The following is a 27740-nucleotide window of genomic DNA, read 5'->3' on the forward strand; positions in this document are numbered from 1 at the left end:
CATATTGATTGTCATTTAAAATGGACAGATGCAAAGTGAAAACTGTTCTGTGGTCAGATGAATCTGGAATTCCTTTGGGAAAACATGGATGCAGCATCCTTTTTAGTAGGTGTCTTGCATATTTCAGCAAGACAATGCTAAACTACATGCCTCATCAGTGACAAGAACCCGGCCAGGCATTTCACCAACTAAAAACACCCAGAGCATCATGACATGGAAAATATAACAAAGGAGACCCAGGACTGTTGAGCAGCTAGAATCCGATATTCCAACGAGAATGGGAGAACATTCCTCTCCCCAGAGTCCAACAGCTGGTCTCTCAGTTCCCAGATGTTTACAGACTGTTGTTAAAAGAAGACAGGATGCTACAGTGTCGTAAACATGAAGCTGTCCTAACTTTTTTGAGATCTGTTACTGCCATCAAATTCAAAACCTTGTGTTTTTCTTAACATAGTACATTTGTAAATCATTGAATTCTGTTTTTATTCACATTTCACACAGAATACCAACTTTTTTGGAAATGGGGTAGTAATTATTAACAACAGCATCAGGTTTCCACCTACAGACAGATGAAAAATTAAAGTATGATAAATTCTTTTAGTAAGTTGATGTGGCAACAAGTGCAGCAAGAACAACCCGATTCTAATTCTATGCTAATTCTATAAGTCTGTGCAACTTCACTGGAGGGATGAGCGCCATCATTTCTTCATCTCGGGGTTTGATGATGGTTTTGGAGAGAGAGCTGTTCAAAATCTCCCACGGGTGTTCAACTGGGTTAATATTTGGTGATTTTGAAGGCCCTTGTGAATAACTGGCACCATTTTCATATAAATCTAATCATGCAGTGACCCCTTGTGCTCTATGGAGAACATTTAACATTTTTAAAGAGGACGCTCCAATCCCATCAGGAGTGAAATATTTAGGCTCCCAAAGATGACACCTGATTTTTTTTTTTTTTTTTTTGCTCTGTCATGTCCACTAGAAATGTTAAAAACCGAGACACTAACTATAGAAATAAATCATACAACATGACAAAACTGTGATAATAATCACTTTTCTTAGTAAGGTGAAAATGAACCTTACCCATATATGAACATTGTATATAAGGATTTGGGACTAAAACCCTTTGAGTATACTGATCACGGACCATGGGACTTGGAAAATGATATAGACCCTGAAAACAATTTCTATACCCATAAGCATGATCAGAAATGTGAGTATTATACAAATGAGCAGTTTAATGAAAATATAATAATGGGTAATGTAATATCAATCATACATTTTAATAGTAGAAGCCTCAATTCTAATCATTCAAAAATCCTGGACTGTCTAGCAGTTTTTTAAGAAATTCACTGTCATTGGTGTTTCAGAGACTTGGTTAGACGGGGATCAAAACTTAGTGAAGATTGATGGCTATCACATGTATTGCATCAATAGAAATAAAAAAAGGGGAGGGGGTGTTGCCTTGTATACTGATAATAATTACAAATGTAGATTCATCAGTGAACTGTCACTAGCACTGGATAACATAATGGAGTGCATAACTATTGAAATAGAAGCTGAAAAGTCAAAGAATGTACAAATCAGCTGTATCTACAGCACCCCTGGATCATGTATAAAAATGTTCACAGAGGAAATGCTGAAGATGTGCAATCCCATTAACAACAAGAAAATGACATTTATATGTGGTGATTTCAATGTACATTTGTTGAATCCAACTGTGAACAGTGCCATCACTGATTTTGTCCATACAATGTACAGCATTAGTCTTTATCCCTTAACCTCACATAGTGCACTTACACTGCTACACTTATCGATAATATTTTCACTAATGTTGTTGACAGGAATGTTGTAAGTGGATTAATAATAAATGACTTAAGTGACCATCTACCAGATTTTGCAACAGTACAGAGCTACGCCAGGATTAACAGATGTGAACCTAATAAGAAATTAATTAGACATAAAACACAAGAAGCAATTTGCTGCCTTAAGAAAGAGCTCAACAACCAAGACTGGAGTAACATCTATGTTCAAGATGTTGACGTGGCATATGAAAACTTCTTATCAATAATATTAACTCTTTACAATAAACACTGTCCCCTGGTGAATAAAACAAAGGAAACTGAAAACTTAGGAAAAAAAAACATGGCTAACAAAGGGGATACTGAACGCATGTAAGAAAAAGAATCTGTTGTATAAGACATTTTTAAAGAAAAGAACAATAGAAGCTGAACAAACCTATAAGAGGTATAAGAATAAACTGATAGGGATCACGAGAAGCAGCAAAGGAAATTACTACAGTAAACTTTTAGATGAAAATAAAAAAAAATATGAAAAACATGTGGACAGTACTAAATAATATTTTAATTAAAGGAACTAAAGGATTGGAATATCCAAATAACTTTCTAATACAAAATACAACAACTAGTGACATAAAACAAATTGCAAATGGTTTTAATGACTTTTTTCTTTATGTTGGTCCTGGCTTGGCTAAAGAAATTGTAAAAACTGGCCACCCTCCTAAAACTAAAACTATTAATGTAGCAAACTCAATGTTTATGAGGGGAGTAGATGAAGAGGAAATTATGGATGTAGTTACATCCTTTAACTCCAAGAAATCAACTGACTGTGGTGGCATTGATATGGACTTAATTAAAGATATTATTGGATGTATTGTGAAACCATTTACCTACATTTGTAATCTGTCGTTACAAAGTGGTTTATTTCCTGATAAGATGAAAATTGCAAAGGTAGTTCCAATATATAAAGCTGGAGATAAACATCTTCTCACAAACTATCGGCCCATCTCTCTACTACCGCAGTTCTCTAAGATACTGGAACAAATATTTTACAATAGATTATATGATTTTATCATAAAAAACAATGTACTATATGAACAGCAGTATGGATTTGGACCCAAAAGGACCACAGCACATGCCTTAATGGAGTTTATAGATACAGTAACAACTGCTATTGAAAACAGAGAATATGCTGTCGGAGATTTTTTAGATTTAAAGAAAGCATTTGATACAGTTGATACCAACCTTTTACTTAACAAACTATGTACATATGGGGTCAGAGGGGTGGCATTGTCATGGGTTAACAGTTAAAAAACCGTAAACAGTTTACCCAAATAAATGCCATAAAGTCAGAATTGAAACCCGTTGTGTGTGGGGTTCCCCAAGGATCAGTTTTGGGGCCGCTGCTTTTCATATTGTACATTAATGAGATATGTGCAATTTCAAAGTCTTTGAAAATAATATTATTTGCGAATGATACAAACTTACTGTGTTGTGGAAGTAACTTGGAACAACTTCTGAATGAACTAGAAAATGAATTAAATAATCTGAAGACCTGGTTTGACCAGAATAAATTAACATTGAACCTGAATAAAACAAAATTTATAATATTTGGGAATCGCACATATTTTACTAATAGTAAACTGACAATAAATAACACTGAATTAGAGTATCTGAAATAAAATTCCTTGGTGTGATAATACATCACAAACTATCCTGGATTCCCCACATTACTCATATCAAAGGCAAAATATCGAAGTCTCTGGCAATTCTCTACAAGGTTAAGGATCTCATAAATCAAACATCATTATATACTCTCTATTGTTCTGTTATACTGCCGTACATGACATACTATGTGGAAGTGTGGGGAAACACGTATAAAACACACTCCCATCCAATATACATTCTGCAAAAAAGAGCAATAAGGATAATAAATAAAGCTACTTCTAGAGAACCATCAAATCCACTTTTTATCAAATTAAATATTCTCAAATGTAAAGATTTGGTTGACCTCAGAACGGCGCAAACAATGTACAAAGCAGCAAATAAATCTTTGCCCCACAACATTCAGAACTTGTTCCAAATAAGACCAAATACTCATGACCTGAGAGGAATCCTTATGTTCAGCAAGCCAGTAGGACAAATGTAAAATATCACAGCATTACAGTCAGAGGAGTTAGTGTGTGGAACACCTGTACAGATGAAATCAAGAAAAGTAGATCAATATAAAAATTCACACGATTGTTCAAAAATAATAAATTGCATGAATATAGGAAATCTTCCTCTCAGTGACTGAGTTTTCTCATTGTGTCCTCATTTTTTATAGATCAAGGCCTGAGTAACCCAAGCTTAAGTGTTCATTAAGGTGTTTGTCACATAGACATAAAATAAGCTCAGAGATTAAGCGGGTGTTAAAGACAGGGTGATTTCTTTATGTAAAAATGTAGTTTGCTGTTGTTCTGGTTTATGTGCATAAAATGGTTTTATTTGTGTATGTTCAATGTGTTAGACTTGTACATAGTTGAACATATAAGGATCAAGTAATGTTGAATCCTGGATATGGATTTGTAAGCAATGAAATTTGAAATAAGGGGGTAGGAACAGGAAAAGTGTAAACTTCATCCTACTCCTTTTCGAGCACACACATTCTGTAGACATAGATATATACATGAAAACTTGATGATTTTTAAGTTTTGTTTTTTGTTTTTTTTCTCTTGTTATTTCAATTATATTTGCAAGTTCGAAAAAAATCATCTCTCTCTCTCTCTGTCTCTCTCTCTCTCTCTTCTTTTGCATCCAATTTTGTATAATTGAATCTGACTGAAGCTAGTGTTGGCCTTTGTGTCATTTCGTTTTTCTTATGTGAGGAATAGTTCCAAAAATGACCACTAGATGGAGCCATATCATTTAAGAAGCCAACACAGTGTTCTGTTTGGATTAGATAATATTACAACAGACTGTCTATTGTGAGACATCAAACATGCTCTTATGTAAAAGTTATGGGAAAAGCGACTTATTTCAGGAATCCATGGCAACCGTCTTTCAAAAGGGAATCCAGGCTCTGTTATGTTTGTATGCCACAAACTGGAAGGTTGTTTAGAGAACAAGGACAATGAATGTGTTTAAAACTTTTTCTAGTTTTTTTTTTGTTTTGTTTTTTTCTTTTAGCCATTTGAGGTTGGACACAGTAGCACTGGTGTGTACGTCACATGACATGTTTGCTGTTTAGCGTTTGTGCTGTGTGATTGTTGATCAAAGGAGAACCATTCAAGGATGACATTTTGCGCATTCACTCGAATGCAGCTTCTAATTGAAACACAGCCGGAGCTGAAGTCTAACATTAAAAGAATGTAAGCTGCAATTACACTGGACACAAAACATGCTGATGACTCTTGTTATTCTTAGCTGTACTGCATATACTCAGGTTGGGACAACTGTTATAATCAAAGGGTTTGTAACCTTTTGGGGCTGACCAAAGTCATTTCAGCTACAGCCTAACTTTTTTTTTTCTAGGAGAATGTGTCTTGCAGCCTTTAACCAAGGCAAAAAAGACAAATAATAACATAAAATACACAGAACAAACTAAAACATGTAAGACACGTGAATAAGTGACACTAGTGTAGTATCCCTTGGGTATAAAGGGTACATTTCCAGCAGTTTATCATAGCAATCTGCTCGTCTGGAGAGACACAGGACCTGGTTAACACTTTTTTTTTGTGAAAAGGTGAGCTTTTGTCCAGCTGATGAAGAGGGAAACGCAAGAATGTCCAAATTAAGTACTCGATAAATGTCACAGCGAAATCATGTCCAGTGTAACAAAAACTGTTATCAGTATTCATCTAAGGACAAAAAATATTCACAGACAGTGTGTAAAGTTTATATTGGCACGAAAGTGAGCTTCGGGTGGCTAACCTTATATCATCATGCAATGGATTAGGAGTAGAAATAAACAGTTAGTGATAGCTGGGATGCCTCACTAATTCCTTCTTAGTCTACACACAAACACACACGCACTTATCTCATCCAGTATCACATCACCTCTGCTGCGGCTCACAGACATCTTTATCACGGCCGATTTATCCTTAGCTCGTAACCACACATGCTGCTTGCAGTCAAAATCTATTCCATGATTAAGGATGTGCATTCTTGCTACATTAACTGACGGCACACCCATATAACAGACGCGGTCAAGTGTGTAGGAGTGTGCCCTTTTAATGTGCCATAGTCATTTCTGTGTGTGTGTGTGTGTGTGTGTGTGTGTGTGTGAGTGACTACGAGAGCCCATGACCACTTATAGGAGAACGTGTATGTGTGGGCTTTGCCACTGTTACTTGTGTGTGCTATTTGTGGTTTCAAGGTATTACATAAGAGTTGGTTTTTTTCCCTTGTATTTTCCTCCTGCTTCTGTCTGCGGTCTGTGACTCTGCCAGGGAGAGAGTGAGGGATATTTCCACTCACAGACGGTATACTGTTTTACTTACTGTTTTCCTCATATGGCCAGTTCACATCTCCAGGTGTTGCAGGATGAACAGCTTGTGGAGCACATAGTGTATATCGCATATGGCTACTTTATTATGATTATGTAATGATCATGATTATTGAACTTCGAATAAACTTGTATTTCTCATTCTACACTGGACTTTTTGAGACTAAAATGTTTCCAAACAGCTGGCTTGGTTTTAATATCTAAAGCCATAGCTGTAACTGAAATTAAATAAATAATCTTGCATGGCCTTTCCACTTCACCTTTGTGTGCTGCTTGAAGGGCTTTGTTAGCTGCAGGCAGACCGTCCTCTCTAAGCTAGACAGGTTTGTCTTCTCATCTGTCCCGATAAGGGAACAAAGGCAGCTAAAAGCAAACACAAACAAATGTTTGAGATTCTTCTCCCGCCCCAAACTTTCTTTTTCTTTTCTCTTTCATATCCCAGATCTTTTCATTTCTATTATCTCCCTCTTTCTCCTTTCCCCATCTCTGTGCGCTTAATTAAATCAGTCTTTTCCGGTTGCCATGGCTCTCATTTGCTCTGTTTTCGCTGTCGACTCATCATAGGCTGAACAGAGCCTCTTTTTATGTGTTCGCCAGCGTGTAAAAAATATGTGTGAGTGCACTGGTTAATCTTTCCCTCTCTCACTGCCTGCGTGTCTCTGTGGATCAGCTCAGTGTGATAATAGCGCTCCTGTGTTTCCTTCCATGTGTTTTGTGGGAGCAGTAAATGGCAGGACAAGCACCTTCGAGTGCAAATAAATAGCATAAGCAATAAAATGCTTTCGTTCTCATTCCCAGTTCACCTTTTTCACAGTAGTTGGAGCTTCTTCCTGTTATTAGATTATTCATGGTTCATGTTTTTTTCGTTGTCAGAGAATACATCTCATCTGGCCTAGATACCGTGTGTGTGTATGTGAGAGAGAGAAAGGGAGAGAGGTATAAATGTGAAAGCCTGGACTTACATAAGCCACCCATGAACAACCTCAGAGGCATTTGTGTGAGCAACGATGAAGCTTTCAGCGAAATACTTTATTCTGCCGGTGTCGTGCTGAGCTGCATCGTTACTGCTGAATTTAGGTTTGCTGTATTGATTTGTCCTCAGGCTGGCTTGGATCGTTTAAGTGAATAGTAGCTCTGTTAGTTGGTGACATTTTACTGTATCAGCAGCTTCATTCTCAGCTCAGATTTTACTTGCCTGCATTATTATAAATGTAAAGAGACTATTGTTAGTCCTCGTTAGAAATATTTGATCTCGACTCCTCTTCTTCATGCGGGCCTCAGTGTTGCCAAGTCAAACTGTTATAGCAAATTACAGCTAAAGTACCTTTCAGTCTCACTAAGCAAATTAAGTGACTGAGCAACATCTCAGTCACTTAATTTGTGAGAAACATCCTTCAATCCATGATAATAAAAAGCCTGAACGTGTGTTTTAAAGCAGCCAAAGTTGTAAAGATTTTATAGCATCTGGAAAGCTCTCAGAGTACATTCACCACCCACTTTGTGGGATGTGCCTTGGCCTTGACCTCTTTTTGCCTTCAGAATTGCCTTAATTTTTTGTGGCACAGATTCAACTGGAAATATTTCTCAGAAATTTTGGTCCATGTTGACATGATAGAATCACACAATTGCTGCAGATTTGTCAAATGTACATCCAAGATGTGAGTCTCCCGTTCCACCACATCCCAGATGTGCTCTGTTGGATTGAGTTTTGGTGGCTGTGGAGCCCATTTGTTTACAGTGAACTCACTGTAATGTTCAAAAGTTGACTTTTGTGACATAGTCCGTTATCCATGGTCCTGGAAGCAGCCGTTAGAAGACGGATACACTGTGGTCATAATGGATGGATGTGGTCAGCAACAATACTCAGGTTGGCTCTGAGTTTTAAACGATGCTCATATGCCAAGAAAATATTCCCCACACCGTTACGCCAACATCACCAGCCTGAACCGTTGATAAAAGGCAGGATGGATCGATGCTTTCATGATTTCTGATCAGCCAAAATTTTTGCCCATGTGAATTGAGCCTGTTTCCTGTTCTAAGCTGACAAGAGTAGGACTCTTTGTGGTCCTCTGCTGTTGTAGCCTATCAGCTTCAAGGTTCGATTCAGAGGTGTTCTTCTGCTTATCTTGACTGTAATTATTTGAGTTACTGTTGCCTTTATATCAGCTCAAAACAGTCTGGTCATTCTCCTCTGGCTCTTTGAATTAAAAAGGTATTTTTCTTGAGAGAGCTGAGGCTGACTGGATAGTTTCACAACTCTAGAGATGGTTTTGTGTGACAAGCACAGTAGTTAGTAGTTTGTGAAATGCTCAGAACAGCCTGTCTGCCAATAAATACAACCAGAGTCATTTAAATCAATAAATAAGTCACTTAATTCATATTGATGATCACTTTGAATTTCAGCCGGTCGTCTTAATCATGTCTAGATGTCTAAATGAGTCCTATAAACCTTAAAGCATTGTGCTTTAAGGTTTATAGTTGTGGGGGGGACGGGGTGAAGTTGAGTAAATGGGCGTTACAGCATGGTATAATTTCCGGATGGCATTTGCACCAGTCTTTTCAGAATACTTCATATACTTAGAGCTTTTAAAATGTATATATGCCTTATTAATTCTTCTCCCTTAGCCTGATCAGCTCATCCACTTTCTCTGTAGTAGTCTGTCTGTCCCAGAGAAAACAGACCCTTCTTTCCTCTTTATACAGGAAGCTTTGGCTCTCCTTCCCCCCCCTCTCCTCGCTTAACCCTGAAAGGATCGGAGCGGGGAAAGGCAAACTCCTGAGGACAAACAAGAGAGTTAGCAAACATGTGGGAGCAGGGCGAGCCGATGTCTGTTAACCAGCTGATCGTCCACCCAGACAGAGCGGAGAGTGAAAAAAGGAGGGGAGCAGAGGGAGGAGTGACTACTGATGCTCCAGTAATCTGTGCCGTGTGAGTCAGTGCTGTTTAGAGCAGAGCGGCAACAGAAGCAGCTGCAGCGGTGTGAGGCACGTTTCTCTCTCACGAACGTCAACAAAGCAGAAGAGCAGGATGGGAAATCTAAGCGGCTAAGCAAGAGGAGGAAGTGAGACAGCAAACAGACAAGGCAAAAGAAGAGGAAGAGAATCAAAAACACAGATCGTACACTCGTGTTTGGCTTTCTTTTCTTTTCTTGCGGCACTCCAAGATAAACTGCCAGTTTCGTTGACAGCAGTAGTAATCGAAACAGAGGAAGAGGAAGGTCACTATTAATTCTTAGAAGTGTCGTCACGCTCAGGACTGAACGTGTCGCAAGGATGTCCTGGTTGTCGCCGGTCCAGTGGGCGAAATGGACGTGGTCAGCAGTGACTGGAGGTTCAGCTGATGAAGGGCAGCCCGCAGCGAAGAATAACAGAGAAGACATGTAAGAGTGCATGAAGTGAATAGAGAAACATAGCTGCTGCAGTATAATAAATACACTCTGATAGAGAAGATTTGATGCCACGGACTCTCGCAGGTTGATTGTGAATGTGGTTGTTTCTGTGATGACTTCCCTGAGTCATGCTGACAGGTGGTGGTTGTATACAAAGAGACAGAGCGTCACTTACAGCAGACAAACTGCCCAGAGCTGTGATAATCTCTGATGCTTTCCTGTGCTGAGGATTGATGATGCTGTCATTTGCTAAAAACGGATTCTTGTTTAAAACACAGGCGTTCAGATTGCTGTTTCACGAGTGTCTGTTTTATGTGCACCGTCGTGTTTCTTTGAGAAACCAAGGGTACGACTGCCTAGGCCTGTTTTTATATGTGTTTGGGTGTTTGTGAGGGCTCTGTGGTAGCTGGAGAACAGTTGCTGAAAACTGTGGGCAGGAGAAAAAAAGCCACAGTTTCCAAAGCTTTAGATTTTTTTCTTGTCCGTTTCTAGTCTCTAAGTAACCTTCCAAGATTGCAGCCGTTGGGGCCGTCACTGGGATGTGACTCAGAGTGTGTGTGTGTGTACACAGTGAGGGGGTGAGTGGGTATGTATATTAGGATTAGCTGCTGATGGTGGGGTTGTATGGGGCCCCAGAGTGTCAGTGTGTTTGTGTGAGCTGGTTATCAGAGGTGAAGTGCGGCTGCGTATTGGCACTGTGAGCTTTGTTGCTTGTTGCGCTGTCTTTCATTAGAGTGCAGACATTTTAATGTGCTTTCAAGTGGCTGAGAGGGTACACACACACACACACACACACACACACACACACACACACACACACAAACCCTTGCTGTTGATGTCCCTCCTTTCCTTTTAGTCACTCCACAGTTTGGAAATAAATTTTGGCTGGTTGCCGTGGCAGCTGACACAGCAGACCCAAAGACTGCCTGTTTGTGTCTGTGTGTGTCTGTGTTTGTGTGTTGCGGGACACAGTGTGTCGTTACTAAAGAGCAAAGGATGCAGGTGGCCTTGTAGTGCTTCACTTCCTCTCCTCTCCCTTCCTCTAACTTCCTTTAAAATAAAAGCATTTTTTGTTTGGTCACTTTGAACTTTCAGATCTATTGTGCTCAGGTCACTTAAAAAAAACATGAATTCCATACTGAAAACCTGTTCTGTGTTTGTTAGAAGGAACAACATGATCCAACGCCCAAAAACAGCATTAAAAGTTTTACAAACATAATTTAGTAGCTGTTTGTAGGATATATGTGCAGCTTATGAAGCTTTTCAGTGCCTCTCTGTTCTCTCAGACAGCACACCATTGTCTGAAACGCTTTCTTTAAACCAGGCAATGTGATGTTTATTTTTATCCCATCTTCTAAAGATTTTTGCAAGTACAATGTTGTGTATTGTGTTTTCTCATTTTCAGTACATTTTATTTTCAAAAGTCAGAATTTGATTTTTAGTTCTGGATAATATCATGAGTACTTGAGCTCAGTTGTAGCTCAGTTTCATGAATCTATTTATTCCTCTCTCTCGCAGTTCGGACTCCGAGGGGACCTTCGAGACTCCAGAGGCCGAGTCTCCGAGTGTTGTGAAGCTGCTGGGCCAACTGGACAACTCCAGCCACACAGGTGAGATTGCTCAGCTGCTTAGCTAGCCCAGTGTTCGTATACTTGCCAGAATCCACCCTACCAGCAGGGTGAGCGTGATTGGTGGTACAGAAAAGGCAATGAGTCTGTGTCCTCTTATTTAACAGACAGGACTGCATTTCTCTTCATTTCATAAACAAAATGAGTTTTGTGGTTTAGAAAATGAAAGCGTGATTAACAAAATTGGTTGAACCACATTTATTCTATTAGCTACGCATATTCAGTTATTCAATCAGCCAATCACATGGCAGCATTTAGGCACGTAGACATGGTCAATATGAGCAAACTGAGATTCAGGAAGGGTAAGAAAGATGATTTAAATGAGTTAAAAAGCACGAAAACATGTATACATTCTGCTGTACGGTGTAAGGGTGTGTAACTGTTGACCATGTCCATCCCTTTATGACCACACTGTGCCTGTGTGTCTTCTGATAGACATGGACACAATTAATCTCGCACTGGGGAAATTCAGTTATTACAACAAGGTTCAGCAAGAAAAAGTTAATTAAAGACGTGGTAAAAAAAGTAAAAATAGCAATATGACCCCCATTTGTATGGACAAATGGTTACTATATGCAGTAAATTGCACAGAGATTTTTTTATATGTACTTACTGTGCAGTGGGAATGATAATGTTTACAGATGGGGTTTTTTAGCTGGTATTTATCCTGTGTGGTTATTGTACTGTCTGACTGCTGTTGGGATGACGCACCTACAGTAGCGCCCTGTCCTACACCGTGGCTTTAACAGTCTACTCCTGAATGTCTGCTTACAGCAGGATGATGGACCATGCCACATATTTCCAATTATTTGTGATTTTGTTTTAGCTCTCAGAGGGGTGTCAAAAGCACCTCTGCACAGGAATCTGACTGACTGCTGACATTAGATACTCAAAGGTGGGGCTGGGTAACAAGCCGGTTTTTCTTGTGTCACACAATGCTGAAAATTAGTCTTCCATACTTTCTATAACATGTATTTGTATTGGTACGGAAGCACGGATAATCCATAAGCGTTTCAAACAATACCTGGCCTAATTCTCAGGTTGCTGCTAAGATTTCCAGTGTGAAAGGTTTTCCTCATAAGATGTCAGATCTAAATCTGCACTGAGAGTCAGTTTGGATAGGCGGACATAAAGAAAGATGTCACAGTTATTGTTATTACTTCAGAATAATAGCTTGTTGAAGACTTTCATAATTATACCTTCTTTTTCGGGTTGGATTTGTTTTTGCTTTCTTTTGTAATTTGGAGAAAAGTGATGCTTTTGTTGTAACAGTAGTATTTACACTAGTGTGCATTTAAAATGTTCAGACAATGCAAAGTTGCTTTTTGTAACTTCATACTGGGAATATTATGTTGCTCATTATGTGGTGTTAGCATGCCAGAATCTGCTCTTGGATCAGCATACTGTCATCTGCTCAAAATGTGGATATGAAAGGTAATCAGACATGTAAATGAGCTCGCTTCAGTGACGTGGGTTGAATCCTCTCTTTTTGAACCTGCCAACAAGGCCTACTGGGGTCCCTCTCACCCCCTTCTTCCTCAGCTGTCCTGCTTTCAGACACGCACAGACACGAGTACCACACATTACCATGGAGATGGCATTTTCTGTGTGGAAGCAAATGTGATTGTCACAAATGTTTCCCCGTGTCCTTTAATGATGATTAAAAAGTGATTGATTTTGTTTGTGTGTGTGTGGATATGTTGTGTCCATTCTGCATGGATGTGTTTTGTAACCACAGTATATGTGAAGCTGTGCCATATAGTAATAGAGATTACTGTATTTGTTGTTGAAAGTAGTTTGCATAGCGTTCTCCTTTTTGGGCTGAAACAGTCATGTTAAGTTAAAAAAATCTGGGTTAGTTTCATAAATAAAAGATCAACTGTGAAGAAACTGATACTCGGGTTCCCTATAATTAGAAGACTTGTGGTTCTGGGAAACTGCTGCCTTTTCTTGGGAACATCCACACGCCACAATCTAACTAGATGTATTATTTAAACAATAATGAAGATGAAACCTTAGACAGTTGTGTGTATGCTTGTATTTGTTTCTTTATTCCCCATCAGTCTTCTGTTCCTTTCTTTTTCAGTGAGCTGTGAATCTGTAATTCAGCCTGATGTTGTTTTTTTTGCTAAGCCACGTGGTGGTGGTGGTGGTGCATACGTCCTTTGCATGACTGGGAGTGGTTCCTCTACATCTGTTCCTTGTCTCCAAAGGGCGTTTCTGTTGTGTGCCTGAAAGTACCCAGATTTCAGCTGAAGCTTAGCTGAACTTATGGTGTGATGCAGTGAGCCTCACGTTAGCATTCGATCAGAGCAAAGTGTGCTGAAACCACAAAGCCTCGATTCATGTTTTGCGCTTACGGAGAGGTCCCTGTTGGTTTATTAACGGGCGTAGTATTATAAGTTTAACAGTATGTGGATGGGTGAGGGGGTCTGACTTGTTTCAGAGATTCCTGTGTTTCAGCAGCAGTGTGATTCAGCTGCTGCTGTGGTTGTTAGCTAGCTCTTAAAGAGATGTATAAGGACACAGGAAGTGGAGTGTTCTGTGAGGAAGCCAGCAGCCATTTTAAGTGCTCTAACAGAAGAAGGAAAAGTTTCATGAATCACTACAAGGTTAAATCCTCCAGAGACAGATGCAGTCTTAACATAGACACAGGATGGGGATGTGAGGTTTCATGGTTTACAATCAGAGAGTCTGGAGGAACTGAGGGAGTGGATTTATAGATAGCAATGCTTTGCACAAGTTATTAAATTTACATTTTCTAATTTTGTTTAATTTAGTTTCAGTTAGTTAGTTTCCGCAGTGGATTGTCTTGTGTCAATTTAGCTTTTATTGTTTCAAAGTGTTTAGTTTAAGTTTAGCTCTTGTTATTACTGAATGGAGTACATATGTCAGAGGCAAAATGCAAGGAAACCAGTACAGTGTCACAAAGTCTTGTAGACATCCAAAGTCTTAATAAACACATCCATCGACGCCTCATCAGGCAAGTTGTAATAAAATTGTTACTAAACTAAAACTCAGAACATTTGCTGAGTTTTCCAAGCTCACAAAATAGTTTCAGGTCATTTCTTTGTCGAAAATCTAGTTTTTATCTTTATTAGCGTTAACCCTTTTTTGTAGTTTTAGTCAGGTCAAGTCAGCTTTATTTGTATAGCACATTTAAAAGACATAAAGTGTCAGCCAAAGTGCTGAACAGAGGGACAATGTAATCAAACAAAAGAAAGAATTGAGATAAATGAGGTAACAAAAAAAAAACAAACAAAAAAAAGCTTTTAATTTTGTTGTAGTTAAATTGTAATAACCTTGATGGGGAGCCGGGTAGTAAACCTTCCGATTGCCAGCTGTCCCGCTCTACCTCATGATATACTATATGGACAAAAGTATTGGGCCACACCTCTCAACCTTTGAATCCAGGTGTTTTCCGTCCCTAAACTCAGCACAGAAGCTGTGCAGCAGGAGCTTCGTGTCATTTAGTGCATCTGTGCAACAGAATAATATTAAAATTCCATAAAATGGAGGGAAAAGCTGCAGTTATGTATTAAATATCTGCACTGAGTTTACATTTTAGCAATGTCAGCTCTATTAAATACTGCTTTCACTTGCTTTCCCTCTTAGCTCACCCTTTTCCCTCATTTAATTTCTTTTTTTTCTCCACAGTACAAAGGTTAACTAGTTAACTTATATGACAAACGAGTTAAGTAGTGACATTTAAATAGAAGATTCTTTTTGTTTCTAGATTTTCAGTTCTGTTGTCTGTATGGAGCAGTTCATTGACTCTTTGTCAGCATGTTAAGTGTTTCAACTATTAGATTTTTCCAGCTGCAAATCTCAGATGAGATTGGCTCCCTCTTCACCTGCCTCAGCAAAACATAACTGGATCCTTTGTAAGTGATCCTGTACAGAAGCTTGTTTGACACAGATCCTGATTTTAATACAGTTGTTTTCTGAATTCAGTTCAAGACTCTTTCGATCACTTTTACAGCTCTTCAGGATCAGTCACATACATACATTACAGATATCCTTGCAGCCCTGTGGCACAAGTAGATCGATAAAGGCTGTAAGCAACATATGAGTCTATGTTTTCAGGGTTTTGCATCCTAAATGTTGAAACTCTCACTGTAGAGAGTTGAAAACGGCTTCCGTTTTAGTCTCCACATGTGTTTTAATCAGCATACCTAAGTTGTAAATAAACTAACTTCCATTTTTCTGTGTTTTCACAGTTTTTCCTGATGTCACAAACCACATTCTGAATACAGTCTCCAGCCAGGATCTTGGTACCGCTCCATCCCAAGAGGTCGATTCTCTGAACAACCTTACCAGCTCCTCGCCTGACAACAGCGGGTTCAGTTTGGATCAGAACCTTAATTTGACCCTCAGTAACAAACCGGGTCCCGAAGTGGTCATTTCCCCATCAAAGACTCTTCCACAGGCTGCCCGGCCTCCGTCGCTGTCTGTCGTCTCTCCGCTGAACAAACCCGATCCCTCCGAGGTGGATGACGAGGCTCCGGTGACGTCCGACTCAAGCCCGGATTCAAACTTGACTCTCAGTCATGACATTAGTGTGGATTCTGATTTGCTCAATGGCAACATGGACTCTGACATTTCGCTGTCAAGCACAAAACTGAGCTGCGAGCCCAAAGGGTCAATTATCACGTGAGTACGTTACAGACTTATATACGAAGCCCTGTCCTTTCCAGTCATCAGCCATAATCATCCCTGTTCCAGTTGGTGACTGCAGTTACACAAATGCTGAATCTGAGCCAGGGTGACTCACACATTTTCAAGCTGAACAAGTGCTTTTCTCTTTTAGTGGCTGTAGGGAACAGTAGTGAATGCTCACTATTGTCCTCAATGAACCTAGCAGATCAAAGTGTTCCCATTTTAATCAGCCGTGGTCGCCTGTTGTGTCTTGAAAAAGTCCTGTGAGCTGTTTTTTCTTCTTCTCTTCTTTCTGATAAAGAAGTAATATTCAGCATTATCATGTTTAATAATGCTTTTTTTTCAGTAGTGTTGGTTTTATTTTAAGTAGTTTTAAAATTCAGTCAGAAAAGATTTTATTTGAAATGCCTGCTTTTAACATGGATGCTGATGAAAGGCTGGATATTGTAGTCCTGTCTTCATACCTGGATTAAGTATTTTTAAGAAAAGATTTCTTTCTCTTCAAAGGTATTAACCTCTTAACGTTTCTGTAACCCCCTCTTCATAAGATGTTAAGATGTCAAGCATCGCCCCCTGGTGGTTTTTAACCAGAACTCCATATTCACCACTAATCCGGTCTTTTAAAAAAGATTTTTTTTCCCTGTTTTTTAACAAATGGATACTTAAAAAAGCAATTTAACTGTTGTTTTATCAACATATCCCAAAAATGATCCTGCTGTGAAATGGCATTCGGAATTTTATTGATATTTCTTTATGCATAAACTCAGTGTGCTTAACACAGAAGATTAAAACAAAGAAACAAAAAACCCTGTGTAGGTTTTACAAAGCTTTAAGGCAGTGAAAGTCAGAAAATAATGTTTTTAAAAGTAAAACCATTATTCTTACTGTGTTTTTGTTTTTATTGGTTTTTATATATATTTTTTGTTTTCATTGTCAGCTTTAGTTTCAGTCACTTCTCAGAGAAGGTTTGTTCGCATCAGATTAATTTAAGACAGGCGGTAGTTTAGACATCCCCATTAACAAAGTCAAAAACACATTATAGTTAGTTTTGTGAGTCCACAAAATCATTTCAGTTACTTCTGGTGTTATTTATTTTATTTTTATTTAACAAAAATGTTTTTTCAAACATAGATTTTATTTTTTTAGTTTAGCTTTAGTTATTCAAAGTATCTGAGTGGATGATCACATATGAGGGTAAAAATAGCACCGGCAGGGAGACGTTCAGGACATTTTTGGATGACCTCTTTATCTGCCGTCTAGTTTTTGCCTCAGTTTTCAGTTTACTAAAGAACAATAATCCTGCACTCACCTTGTGTTTACCCTGACCCCTATCCCGTCCTCTCCTGTGTCTTTCCTTCCTTTTCCTTCAAACCCTGTCATGCTGTGTCCCTTTTCTCTGTGTGGCATCAGGACTGCTGAGCAAGTCCATTTCCTCTGTGTTCTGTTGTAAGTACTTTGTAACTGTAGGTGCAGAAATGTTTGTGTGGTGTAACTCCAGCTCTTTTTTTTTTTGTCTTGCAAACATTCATTAATTTTCCTTTGATCACAAAGTGAAGGTGGATGAAATTGTGGAATTCATATCTATTAAGTAGACGAAAGAAATGGTTAGTGGTAACCCTATAAATCCCTCTAATGCTCTGTGCAAATGTTATTTAAATTTGGCAAACAGCTTCTTCATTAATCTGCTTTTTTTGCTGTGTGTAATTCAGCACTTTTAGCAGAGCATGCGAGCTCAGCACACACAAAGCAAAGCTATGTGGTCCAGCTGTAAGGCTTCCTCTGTCTCCTAATTTCTCTTCTCATCATCACAGTTGTCCACATGTATGCACACACGGATGTGATCTGTTTGTGTTTGTGCTGATGTTGTCGTTTGCCTTCATATTTAGGAACTCCTGCAAAGTAAAGCAGAACCAGCCAATCCAGAACGACTTTAACGGACAGGTAAGCACTAATAGGTTTTCTGCTGTTGAGCAGCTTCAGACTCGCTGATTAGCACTGCAAACTACATGCAATGACTGTGGATGATTGAGTTTGCTGCCGTTGAAGGATGACCATCATGGAGGCCACGCCACAGACGAGGAGAAACTGGCGAGCAGCGTTGGGGTCAAACCAGAAAAGGACCAGAACAGTGAGTCAAATGATTAATTTAGGTTTATTTATACTTAAAATATCTACTTTTCCCATGGCCACTTCACCATAATACACACAGTACACAGGGCACACACTATCCCGATATCAGATAACTGTTAATAATTGTCAGCCTGCATTAGCTTTCTGCTTGGATCAAACAATCAGCCAGGGTTAATCAATACTGCACATCAACTAGGTCATCTTTGCCGTACCGTCACACACACAGTAATAATTAACTTCACATGTAATTTTGCGTCACATTGAACCCTGTTACTTTGTCAGTTATGAGCATGAGAAAGTGAAGGCAAATCATTATGAAAATGTGCTAGGGGGCCTAGAAGCATTGAAATACAGCTCACATTCACAATAATACAAATATATGTACGGTGAGTGAAATACTTACATCATAATTTTAAAAAAAGTAAATTAATTTCTTCCCAAATCCAGTGCAATTAGATTTTACACAACAAAATGTTGTTTAGAAGAATACATTGATATTTTGTGCACTGTAACCTAGTCTGTTACATTATATGGCTCTAAATATGACCCAGTGACTGCTGTTTCCTTCTAGTCCAAGACTGCCAGGTGACATCTAAACCTGAGGCATCAGACTGCTGCTCTGTGGTGAGATACCGTCACATTTTACCACCCAGTCATTTCCCTACATCTGCTGCATGTACAATCCATTTAAAGACAGCAAAAGTCTTACTATATAGAGCAATTTCACTGTTAGACCAATGCTTTTTGGCTTGAGGCTTTCATGTTGGTCACTGTGCTGTTGGAGCTTTGACCTTTTTAGTCTTTTTCCCTCCTCCATGCATCTCCAGCAGTTGTGCCAAAAACCTTTACTCTGCTCTCTGGTCTATTTATACATCATCAAACTAGAAGCTGTCGTTCATATGCTTTTTGTTTGCGCCTTCCATGATAATACCATCTAGGGAACACTAGGTGGGGCTAAAGCAATCTTTTATGTCCCAAGCAAAGCTTTTAACATTCATTAGTCAAGTGTTTGACTCACAGTCTGTTTCTCATTTGTTTTAGTTTGCTTAGCGTCTGTGTTAAAAATAAAAACCTTATAAGAAAAAATAAAGAATAATGGCAATAAGCATTTAATTGTAAGCTTCCCATGTAACATATATAGCTCCAATAATTATGACACTTTATGTGAAATAGTAAATGCCATTTGTGGACTACATTTTGGCTATAAATATGACTTTGAAGAAATACCAACACACTGATACCTACCGTCCCTCCTTAAATTCACAACTGGACAAATTATTTTGAGTTTTGTGGAACTTTGATGTTCAGACCGAATTTTAGGCAGTTTTCAAGTAGAAATGGTAACATCTTTACTTATATTGATAAATAGACTGTAATCAACAGGATTTATGAAGGGGTTATATATAAAATAAAAAAATTACCTGTTTTGCAAGTATCTTTCTGACTCTGCATTATTGTACCTACATTATAAGGAATCCATTTCTTTTTGGCCACTTAAAACATCTTTGTGGAACTGTTATATTATATCTGCTGCAATTTCTGCTGCCATCTTGGCCAGATCTGTCTTGAAAAACACACTTTTTTTGTCAGTGACACTTTTTAGCTGGTTAAACAGAGGATATATAAAAGTCACTTTGCCCAAAAAAAAATGATTGGAACTTCTGCCTTGTGACAGGAATGTTGTTTGTGGCTCTAAATGTAGTCTAGTATAAATGCAGTCTGCAGACAAAACACTCACTTTTAAAAAATGGCTTTGACATGTCCTGGCATGTTCCAGCACTATGTGTAAAAGTAACAGTGGTACTTTGCCACTTCATAATAAATTAATTGATACTTCTGCACAGTAAAAGTAGAAAGATTGTCTGGTGAATGCTCAGTATGCAGTTTAGAGCTCAAAACTAGTACAGTACTGATACGATGACTTCACTGTGCTGCAGGAGGTATTTAGTGTCTGCCACTGTGCTCATGTGCTCAGGTGACAGATGGATTATGATTATCATTCAGCAGATTAGAATATGACAGCCATAATCCAGGGAAGGACAAAACAACAGAGGAGAGAGAGACGGAGAGAAGGAGGAGGATTGAGGTCTGTAAGAACGTTGATCGAAAGCCAATGGCTGGTATGAGGTGAAAGATGAGCGTTTGAGAGAAAAATAAAAGGAAAACAAAGAGAAGGAAAGGAGTTGGTGTGTGGAATATCTTCATATAACAGAAAAATTACACAAAAACAAGAAAACAGCACAGTTTACATGGAATATATGGTGTAAATATAAAACGGCATTGAACGCTAAACCAGTACAGAGAAAAACTTTGTTAAAGTGTGCAGTTCGTTCAGTTTTATGGGAGTTTTGTTGAATACTGTTTCCCAAAATAGTGAAAACTGTTTGTGGCCTAGTGGACTTTAAATTCTCGACGGTTTAGTGGGTAAACCGCTTATTAGCACCGTACAAAAAAAAGACACAGGAGAGCATGACTGATTTCCTTCTGCTCTCAGCAGTATGAAGACACGTGCAAATTGAAGAACAAGTCGGGGGGAAGTGAGATGCAGAAAACGGGAAGTCAGGTCCTGGATTCCATCTGCATCAGTGAGGCAGAAAAACAGGCTGTTCTCACCCTTATCCGAGAGGAGGTACACTCTTCTATCACACTCATTCATAAGTGTTGCATGTCATCAGTGTGCTTATTTATTTATTTGTATTTTGTTTTAATTTGACAAGGTTTCATTCATGCACACAGTTCATGCTCACAAGAAACGTATTCTTTCAGATCATCACTAAGGAGGCTGAAGTCAGTGACTGGAGGAAAAAGTATGAAGACTGCAGGAAAGAAGTTGATGAGATGAGGTTAGAAATATGAGAAACCACTACCATGAGAGTGGTCGTGTAAGGTTTATGATAGGTTGAGTTATCTCGCCTCTATCACCGTTAAAAGCAGTTTGGGGTTTAAGCTGTCATGAATATGTAGCCCTTAGAAACCATGCTGTGTCTTATTACAGAAAGATTGTTGCAGAATATGAGAAGACAATCGCTCAGATGATTGGTGAGTGGAAATGCTAAGAGATATATTTGAACAGTTTCTAACTGTGACATAACAGACTGTTATTTTCCATCAAATCAAAATTTTCCATTAAATCAAACCTTTCAAAGAATTTGTGTTATCTCTTATCGAGCGTGCAGTTATGATTTCTCTTGTCACATCAGTGAAAAACCAAATTCATCACCGGTTGTGATTAAAAATGCAATATTTCATGAGGTCGAGTCTGTAAAAAAGTTGTGTACCATTCCTTAACAGCTGCTTCTTCTTCTATCAGAGGACGAGCAGCGCAACACTGTGAGTGCCCAGAAGGCTTTGCACGCAGTGACGATGGAGAAAGACGCCGCTCTGGCAGACCTGAACTCAGTGGAGCGCTCGCTTTCTGACGTCTTTCGCCGTTACGAAAATATGAAGAGCACCCTGGAGGGCTTTAAGAAAGTAAGGGGTAGTAGCACAAATTGGAGGATTGTAAGAGGATTAAGGTCAGAATAAGGTTGGATGGTATCCTGTGATTAAGGGCAGTGGTCTTAAGAGTGATAACACAGGTTTAGATCAATATTTCATGGTTCCCATCTTCATCAGATGCCACATAAAAACCAAGTGTATGCTGAAATCTTTACCTCAGTTTGATCCAGGACTTAAATAGAGTCCCCACTTTATGTGGTAGTATTGGAAAGACTTCTAGGTGTAGACGTGTTAAATTGCAGTGTAGGGCATTACTCTAGTTAAAGACTCGATTTAAGGGAAGAATTAGAATAACAAAAGCATACACGATAAAGATGACTGATAAGATGCACTGTGTTTGTTTCCTCATGCAGAATGAAGAGGTGTTGAAGAAGTGTGCACAAGAGTATCTGGCCAGAGTCAAGCAGGAGGAGCAGAGATACCAAACACTAAAGCTGCATGCAGAGGAGAAACTGGACAAGTATGTAGAGAGTAAATATAAAACTACCATAAGAAACTAAACACTGGACAGATTCAGTTTCTGTTAATTATCTCTCATTTCATGCATCTCTTAGAGCTAATGAGGAGATTGCTCAGGTGCGTGCAAAGGCGAGCGCAGAAAACATGGCGATGACCGCCAGCCTGAGGAAGGAACAGATGAAGAACGAGTCTCTGGAACAAGCCCTGCAGCAGAAGGTGAATTGCATCATGGATACAAAATCTGCTCTGAGACCCTTTTAGTGTGTAGTAGTGATGGACAGGCTGACAGAGGAGGTCAGGCAGGAGGCTCTTTGGACTATTATGTTTAGAGAAGTCATTGTCATCTATAGCGAGAGTAGGGAGCAGGTGCAAGAGAGTCTGGAGAGGTGGATGTGTGCACTTGAGATAAGAGCAAGCAAGACAGGTGTGAAGCTGCAAGGAGCAGAGATGGTGAAGGTGGATGAGTTTAACCTGGGGTCAGCGATCCAAATAATAGACAATGCAATTCAATTCACTTTTATTTATACAACGCCAAATCACAACAACAGTCACCTCAAGGCGCTTTATATTGTAAGGTACACCCTACAATAATACACGATCCCACAATAATACAGTAATAAGACAGTGCAGAAGAGAGTGCAGGCAGGGTGGACATGCAGAAGGGTGGTGTGACAGAGGTGCATAGTAGGGATGAGGTGAGATGGATGCAGATGATCCGCTGTGGCGACCCCTAAAGGGAAAAGCCAAAAATGGTTTTTTTTGGCACTTGAATACCATCAAAATACATGTTTGAGGTGGTACAAAGAAATAGTCTGGACTTGGGCTGGATCATTTCCAAATGAGCGTACTTAAAGAAACAATATTTACATATGATTTGCACTTGTATTTGTTAAACTAAAGGGATCATGCAGCTGGCTAGCGCTGCAGCTCAGCTGAGGTGCACACCATGAAAGTTTAGTTACAGCTTGTCACACTTGAACGATCACGAGCCACTTCCTTCTACAGTGAAGTCTGCTAAATAGAAATTTGTTCCTACATGAAACTGCTTACAAGAAAACTTTTGTTGTGTTTTTTTTTTTCTTCTGGGTATCTAGGTCAGGATTTCTGGCAAATGACAGTGCTGCTGAGTTTTAAAAAAAGCATTTTTGGTGGTTAGATGGTATTTACTTACTTTCCTCTATTCTGTTTTTTTTACAGAATCAAGAGATCGAAGAACTGACAAAAATCTGTGACGAGCTGATTGCCAAAATGGGAAAAACAGACTGAGGATTTCTTTATGGGAATCAACCATGATTGTCCGTTCCTCTGGCCCCGTGCATGCATTCAGCCCTGAAGCAGTTCTTATACCCTGTGCCTGCCCTGCATCTCAGAGCCTGCTTATGTACAGACGTCTAAAGTAACTTCTTGTATACTACGATTGCACTACATGTGACAGGAACCAAGAACGCTCTATACATTTTAATTACGTGTGATTATCTTAGTTTGTTTTGACTTTGTGCCCATTTTGAGGCCATCTGGAGCCCTTGTGCTTTTGTCAATCATTCCAGCGAACAACAGCTCGCTTGTGACTCAACTAAATTTTCCCAGCAGCTTAACCGCTAAATTCCCAGCAACTCCTCATGCAGGGTGACATCAGATTTAATCTAGGTCGAGATTTGTTTTAAGTTACATTTCAGCTCGGTTTTGTAGAAGGAATATTTTCTATTAAAGAAGCAGTCTATAAAATGTATTTTTCTATGAAGCAAACGTGGGTTTTATGCTCACCGAGGAAGGCTCAGGGGTATTTCGTCGGGGTTGAATGAGGTCAAGGTTAAAGTCAAGCTGCACAAAACGGGAAGAAAGGGGTTTAGGATCATTTGAGGAAGTAGAGCAGCCCACAGAAGCTTTTGTTTGTTTGTTCAGTTATGATATTGAAAGCAAGCTGCACATAATTAATATCATTTGTGTAAACTGATTCAGACGGCGGCACATTTGGGATGCTGGACAATTCAAAAAGCAGCAGAATATTAATCAGTCACTTTATATGTAAAAAAAAAAAATAACCTGACAATCACATAAACATTGATGGCTTCATCCTGTGTGCATAAACACAAAACTAACTGGTGTTAATGATCGCGAACAGCTGGAAAAGAGAAAAACAGTCACTCTGTATGTCAGCTGAAGGCTAAAGGCTATTATATGATTTTAAGTGCTGCTGTACTGTCTGTCAACAGTTTTTGTTTAACTGTCAGTATGTCACCGATTGCTCACTAATTCACATTTATCTCTCAGACTTTGACACCTTTGCATTTTTTTCCATTGCTTATGTGCAATGATGAACATGTGAGCCTTATTGCTTGTGTTTACAGCAGTACACTAGTAATGCAACAGAAAAATATCAGTTTATTGCATGTTTACTTTCACATCTTTGCATTTTTCAGAATGCACACTGTTTTTCCTTAGCACACCAACAAAAACTAGATCGGCACAGTGCCGCAACAACAGTAAAATTGGAGCTGGTGCCCATATTATACCGAAAAAAAGTTTTCTCTTTTAGAAAAACAAAAGAAATGTGTGAAAAGATCAAAGCTCATTCAGGTTTTATCATAAACTAAAAATATAAGCCTTTCATTTTGGTGTTGGTACTTTTTGGTCAGTCACTACTGTAACTTAATGTCAGATAACTTAACTGGCTTTGTAACTTTAGCCCCTTTAATTATTTAAATATATATTTGTGAATTAGAAATGACAATCTCACTCCTGTGTGGAAGCAACTTGAGCGTTTGTACATCCTTCCTGAATAAACCTAAATATAATTTGTTCTGCTATGTTTGATTTTTGTTTTCCTGTCTGAGTTCTCTGTTTGTGTCAGTGTCCACATGATGGCCGCAGCTTTGGACTCGCTGCTAATTACGATGCACAGCGTTTACATCTTGCACATACATTACATTTTATATTCACGCTGTAAAAAGTTTTAGTAGTTAGAAAAAGAAACAAATTACCTCATAATTCTGTTAATAACACCAAACTCTAACCGTGTCTCCCCCTGGTAAAGCTTGCTTTAAGTCAATTACAGCAGTATGCTGGCTGTGCATCATAGATGGAGATTACAGCGATAAGACTTTAATGCCCTCAGACACCTTCCCCTCCAGCTCCACCTCAACCTCCGGTGTCTCCTCCATCAGACGCTCATCTCGGCTCATCCACTCTTTCTCTGGACTCTTGAAAAGACACAGTGACCCATCGCCCTGCTGCCATGAAGACTGCTCTGGCTCTGCTGCTGCTCATCTCTCTGGCCTGCCACGGTAAGTTTTTGGGAGAAGGGATCAACTTTGCTGATTGGAAACTTTGTGTTGGAGAGAATCCACTTTTTTGGGAGAATTTACTCTGCAGCAAATGTATAGTATTAGTGAGGTTAGTCACTATATTTTATTTACTGTCTGTTGGACATACATTGCTTTGAGTGTGTGCAGACGTTCCCTAGCCTCAAATTGTAGGAGACGACAGAAGCTGGATACTCTGCTCAGTGTGTGTGTGTGTGTGTGTGTGCACGGTTGAATGGACTAATAAGAAGGTGGTTGCATATCTGCATGCTTGCAGCCACCTTTTGAATATGCATGCTTAGTCTCAAGCCAGGCGCTCTCTCCTGTTCTGTCTGTGAAGGCCATGCTCTCAAATGTCACACATGCGTGGCGTCCAATGAGGAAGACTGCAACCGTCAGGGCTCCACCCCCTGTCCTCAGTATGCTGATGCCTGCTCCACCATCACAGGGCCCAGTGAGTAAACACTCACACACACATATACATGTACAAACACACACAGAAAAACAAGCAAAACCAGTATGATGTGGCTGGATACAGTAGTGCCTCACTAGAGGTCAGCACAACACTGACAACCCACTGCTTGATTGTGTCACAGATTCAGGAAACCAGCGGTCCTTAAAATAGTGCTCAAACAGTTTCCATTTCCATAAAAAGAGTTTTTAAAGTCAATATTAAAATCCATAAACCACAAACTCATAAAACTCACTTAGCTGCTTCTCTTTTCTCATGCATTTAGCATGTAGTCTTCTGAAGGGGCTGTGGCAAGACCTTTTTCTGTTGGTAACAAAAATCTGAGATTGTTATTTCACAGAGTGAATTTGTAACAGATCAGATGCATGTGATGATGTTCTAAGCACTAAAATGACCTAAAGTTTTTTTCACATATTGGTCACATGACATCTTTTAAGTGTGTGTTCATTTGCGTGCTTGGAAAGTCTTCAGTTACTTCAACACAACTTACCCGTCACCCTCTCTGACCCGATCTCTTTCAGACACGGTTATGAAGTCGTGCACATACAAGGCCTTCTGTGAGAAGGCTAACAGCGGCACCTCCGGAGCCAAGATGCATTGCTGCTTTGGCGATGACTGTAACGGGCCCCACAAGAGTCACAGCCACGGTGGTCATCCCAACAGCACAGGGGCAATTTCTTCCAGCCCAGTCCTGCTGATCACAGCCCTGCTGCTGCGTATGGCCTTGAGTCAGCTGTAAATTCCTCCACCTCCTCCTCCCTTTTTTTGTTTTGTTTTCCTTCCAGTGATTCATCACCTCCTCTTTATCTGTTTTATTTTTAAGTTCAAAAAAGGGATTTGAGTTGCAGAGAGTTTCATGTGGTTTGAGACAAATATCGTCTTTCGACGAGGGTTTCTGACGGCTGTGGTGGAAGGGAGTGTGGTCTGTTCTGCAGGTACAAGCTGCTTTAAAGCAGCTTCCTTTGTCTAAGTTATCATCCTCTCAAACAGTAACCTCGTTCTCTGTAGCAGCTTGTTGAATTTAAGAGGATTTTAACCTGGGGAGTGTTTGTGGTGAATAAATGTGTACAAAGTTAAGAACAGCTCACAGCTCTGATGCACCCGGGGGGGGGACTCGGGTGTGGTTTTGGTAACTAAGTGCTGGGGTGCCTCACTAGTTTAGTGCACAGCTAGCTTGCTTCGCACCATAGAACCACAAAACGAATCTCTTTCGCACGGTAATCTGAAACTGATTTAAAAGGTTTGAAATTGTCTGTGATGATGCTTTGTTATTTTATCTGTATGGAAGCTTGTCTGAATAAAGACCTAATCACACCCTCGTTTCGTGTGTGGGTGCAGTGCATGGTAAACTGTGGCTAAGGTACCCTTGGTGTGGCATTTGACACACTGCTCCTCACTAAATTTGTTTTTGTTAATGTGTCTGATGTAAAAGCACACCTTGGGCGTCTTCTGTACAGTAAAGGAAACCTTCAGTCTGTGATTTTCAGCAGTAACAGAAGGGTCTGCTGAAACTTCAAAGCTTCCTTTTGCAACACTGTAAGTTAATTTCTGTGCAGTCGCCACAGGATATGAAATCAGTGAGGTAGGTCTCCGTCCTGAGGCAGGTCATATGACGTGCAACCACTTCCTCTTAACAGGAGGACACAATTTTGCCGAAAGCAAGAAAAGTGAACACAGAATCCCTCCTGTGAATGTAGATATTTGTTATTTCAGCACTTACAAAGGTGTCATGCTCAGATCCAGCAGAGACTTTACATGTGTGAAAACCTTAAAACCAGAATCTTGACTAAACTTACAGTGAGGTGTTGAAACTGAGAGGTCAGGTCAGTTCATCTTTTAAGCCCTCTTTTTTTTTTTTATCACTTAAGAGTTTTAGACCTCAAACTGTGGTCACTTTTGTGTAAAGGTGGAATAAAGC

The 27740-nt window shown here is 39.5% G+C and overlaps 2 protein-coding genes across 6 annotated transcripts in view; both read left to right on the forward strand.

The window, feature by feature from the left end:
- Positions 1-24855, forward strand: part of LOC100690047 (transforming acidic coiled-coil-containing protein 1) — a 28768-nt gene extending 3913 nt beyond the window's left edge. For 3 of the 5 annotated variants that reach the window (XM_005473283.2, XM_005473282.4, XM_013275341.3), the window contains exons 2-13: positions 11193-11284; positions 15523-15955; positions 17848-17902; positions 18008-18089; positions 18663-18715; positions 20586-20720; positions 20858-20934; positions 21087-21130; positions 21402-21562; positions 21943-22049; positions 22144-22264; positions 23246-24855. In XM_005473283.2, the coding sequence (XP_005473340.1) occupies positions 11193-11284; positions 15523-15955; positions 17848-17902; positions 18008-18089; positions 18663-18715; positions 20586-20720; positions 20858-20934; positions 21087-21130; positions 21402-21562; positions 21943-22049; positions 22144-22264; positions 23246-23314 (1429 nt within the window). In that variant the 3' untranslated portion in view covers positions 23315-24855. Of the gene's footprint in view, positions 1-9115; positions 9666-11192; positions 11285-15522; positions 15956-17847; positions 17903-18007; positions 18090-18662; positions 18716-20585; positions 20721-20857; positions 20935-21086; positions 21131-21401; positions 21563-21942; positions 22050-22143; positions 22265-23245 lie in introns of those variants that run through there. The other 2 variants (XM_005473279.4, XM_005473280.4) reach the window with 2 other exon arrangements.
- Positions 24856-25158: 303 nt separating this feature from the next.
- Positions 25159-27141, forward strand: si:ch211-113d22.2 (uncharacterized). The gene is made up of 3 exons (XM_013275343.3): positions 25159-25332; positions 25691-25804; positions 26344-27141. The coding sequence occupies exons 1-3, from the start codon at positions 25284-25286 to the stop codon at positions 26559-26561; spliced, it is 381 nt and encodes a 126-aa protein (XP_013130797.1). The 5' UTR covers positions 25159-25283; the 3' UTR covers positions 26562-27141.
- Positions 27142-27740: the final 599 nt, after the last annotated feature.

The sequence above is a fragment of the Oreochromis niloticus genome, linkage group LG12, assembly GCF_001858045.2.
Source record: "Oreochromis niloticus isolate F11D_XX linkage group LG12, O_niloticus_UMD_NMBU, whole genome shotgun sequence".
Classification (NCBI taxonomy): Eukaryota; Metazoa; Chordata; class Actinopteri; order Cichliformes; family Cichlidae; genus Oreochromis; species Oreochromis niloticus.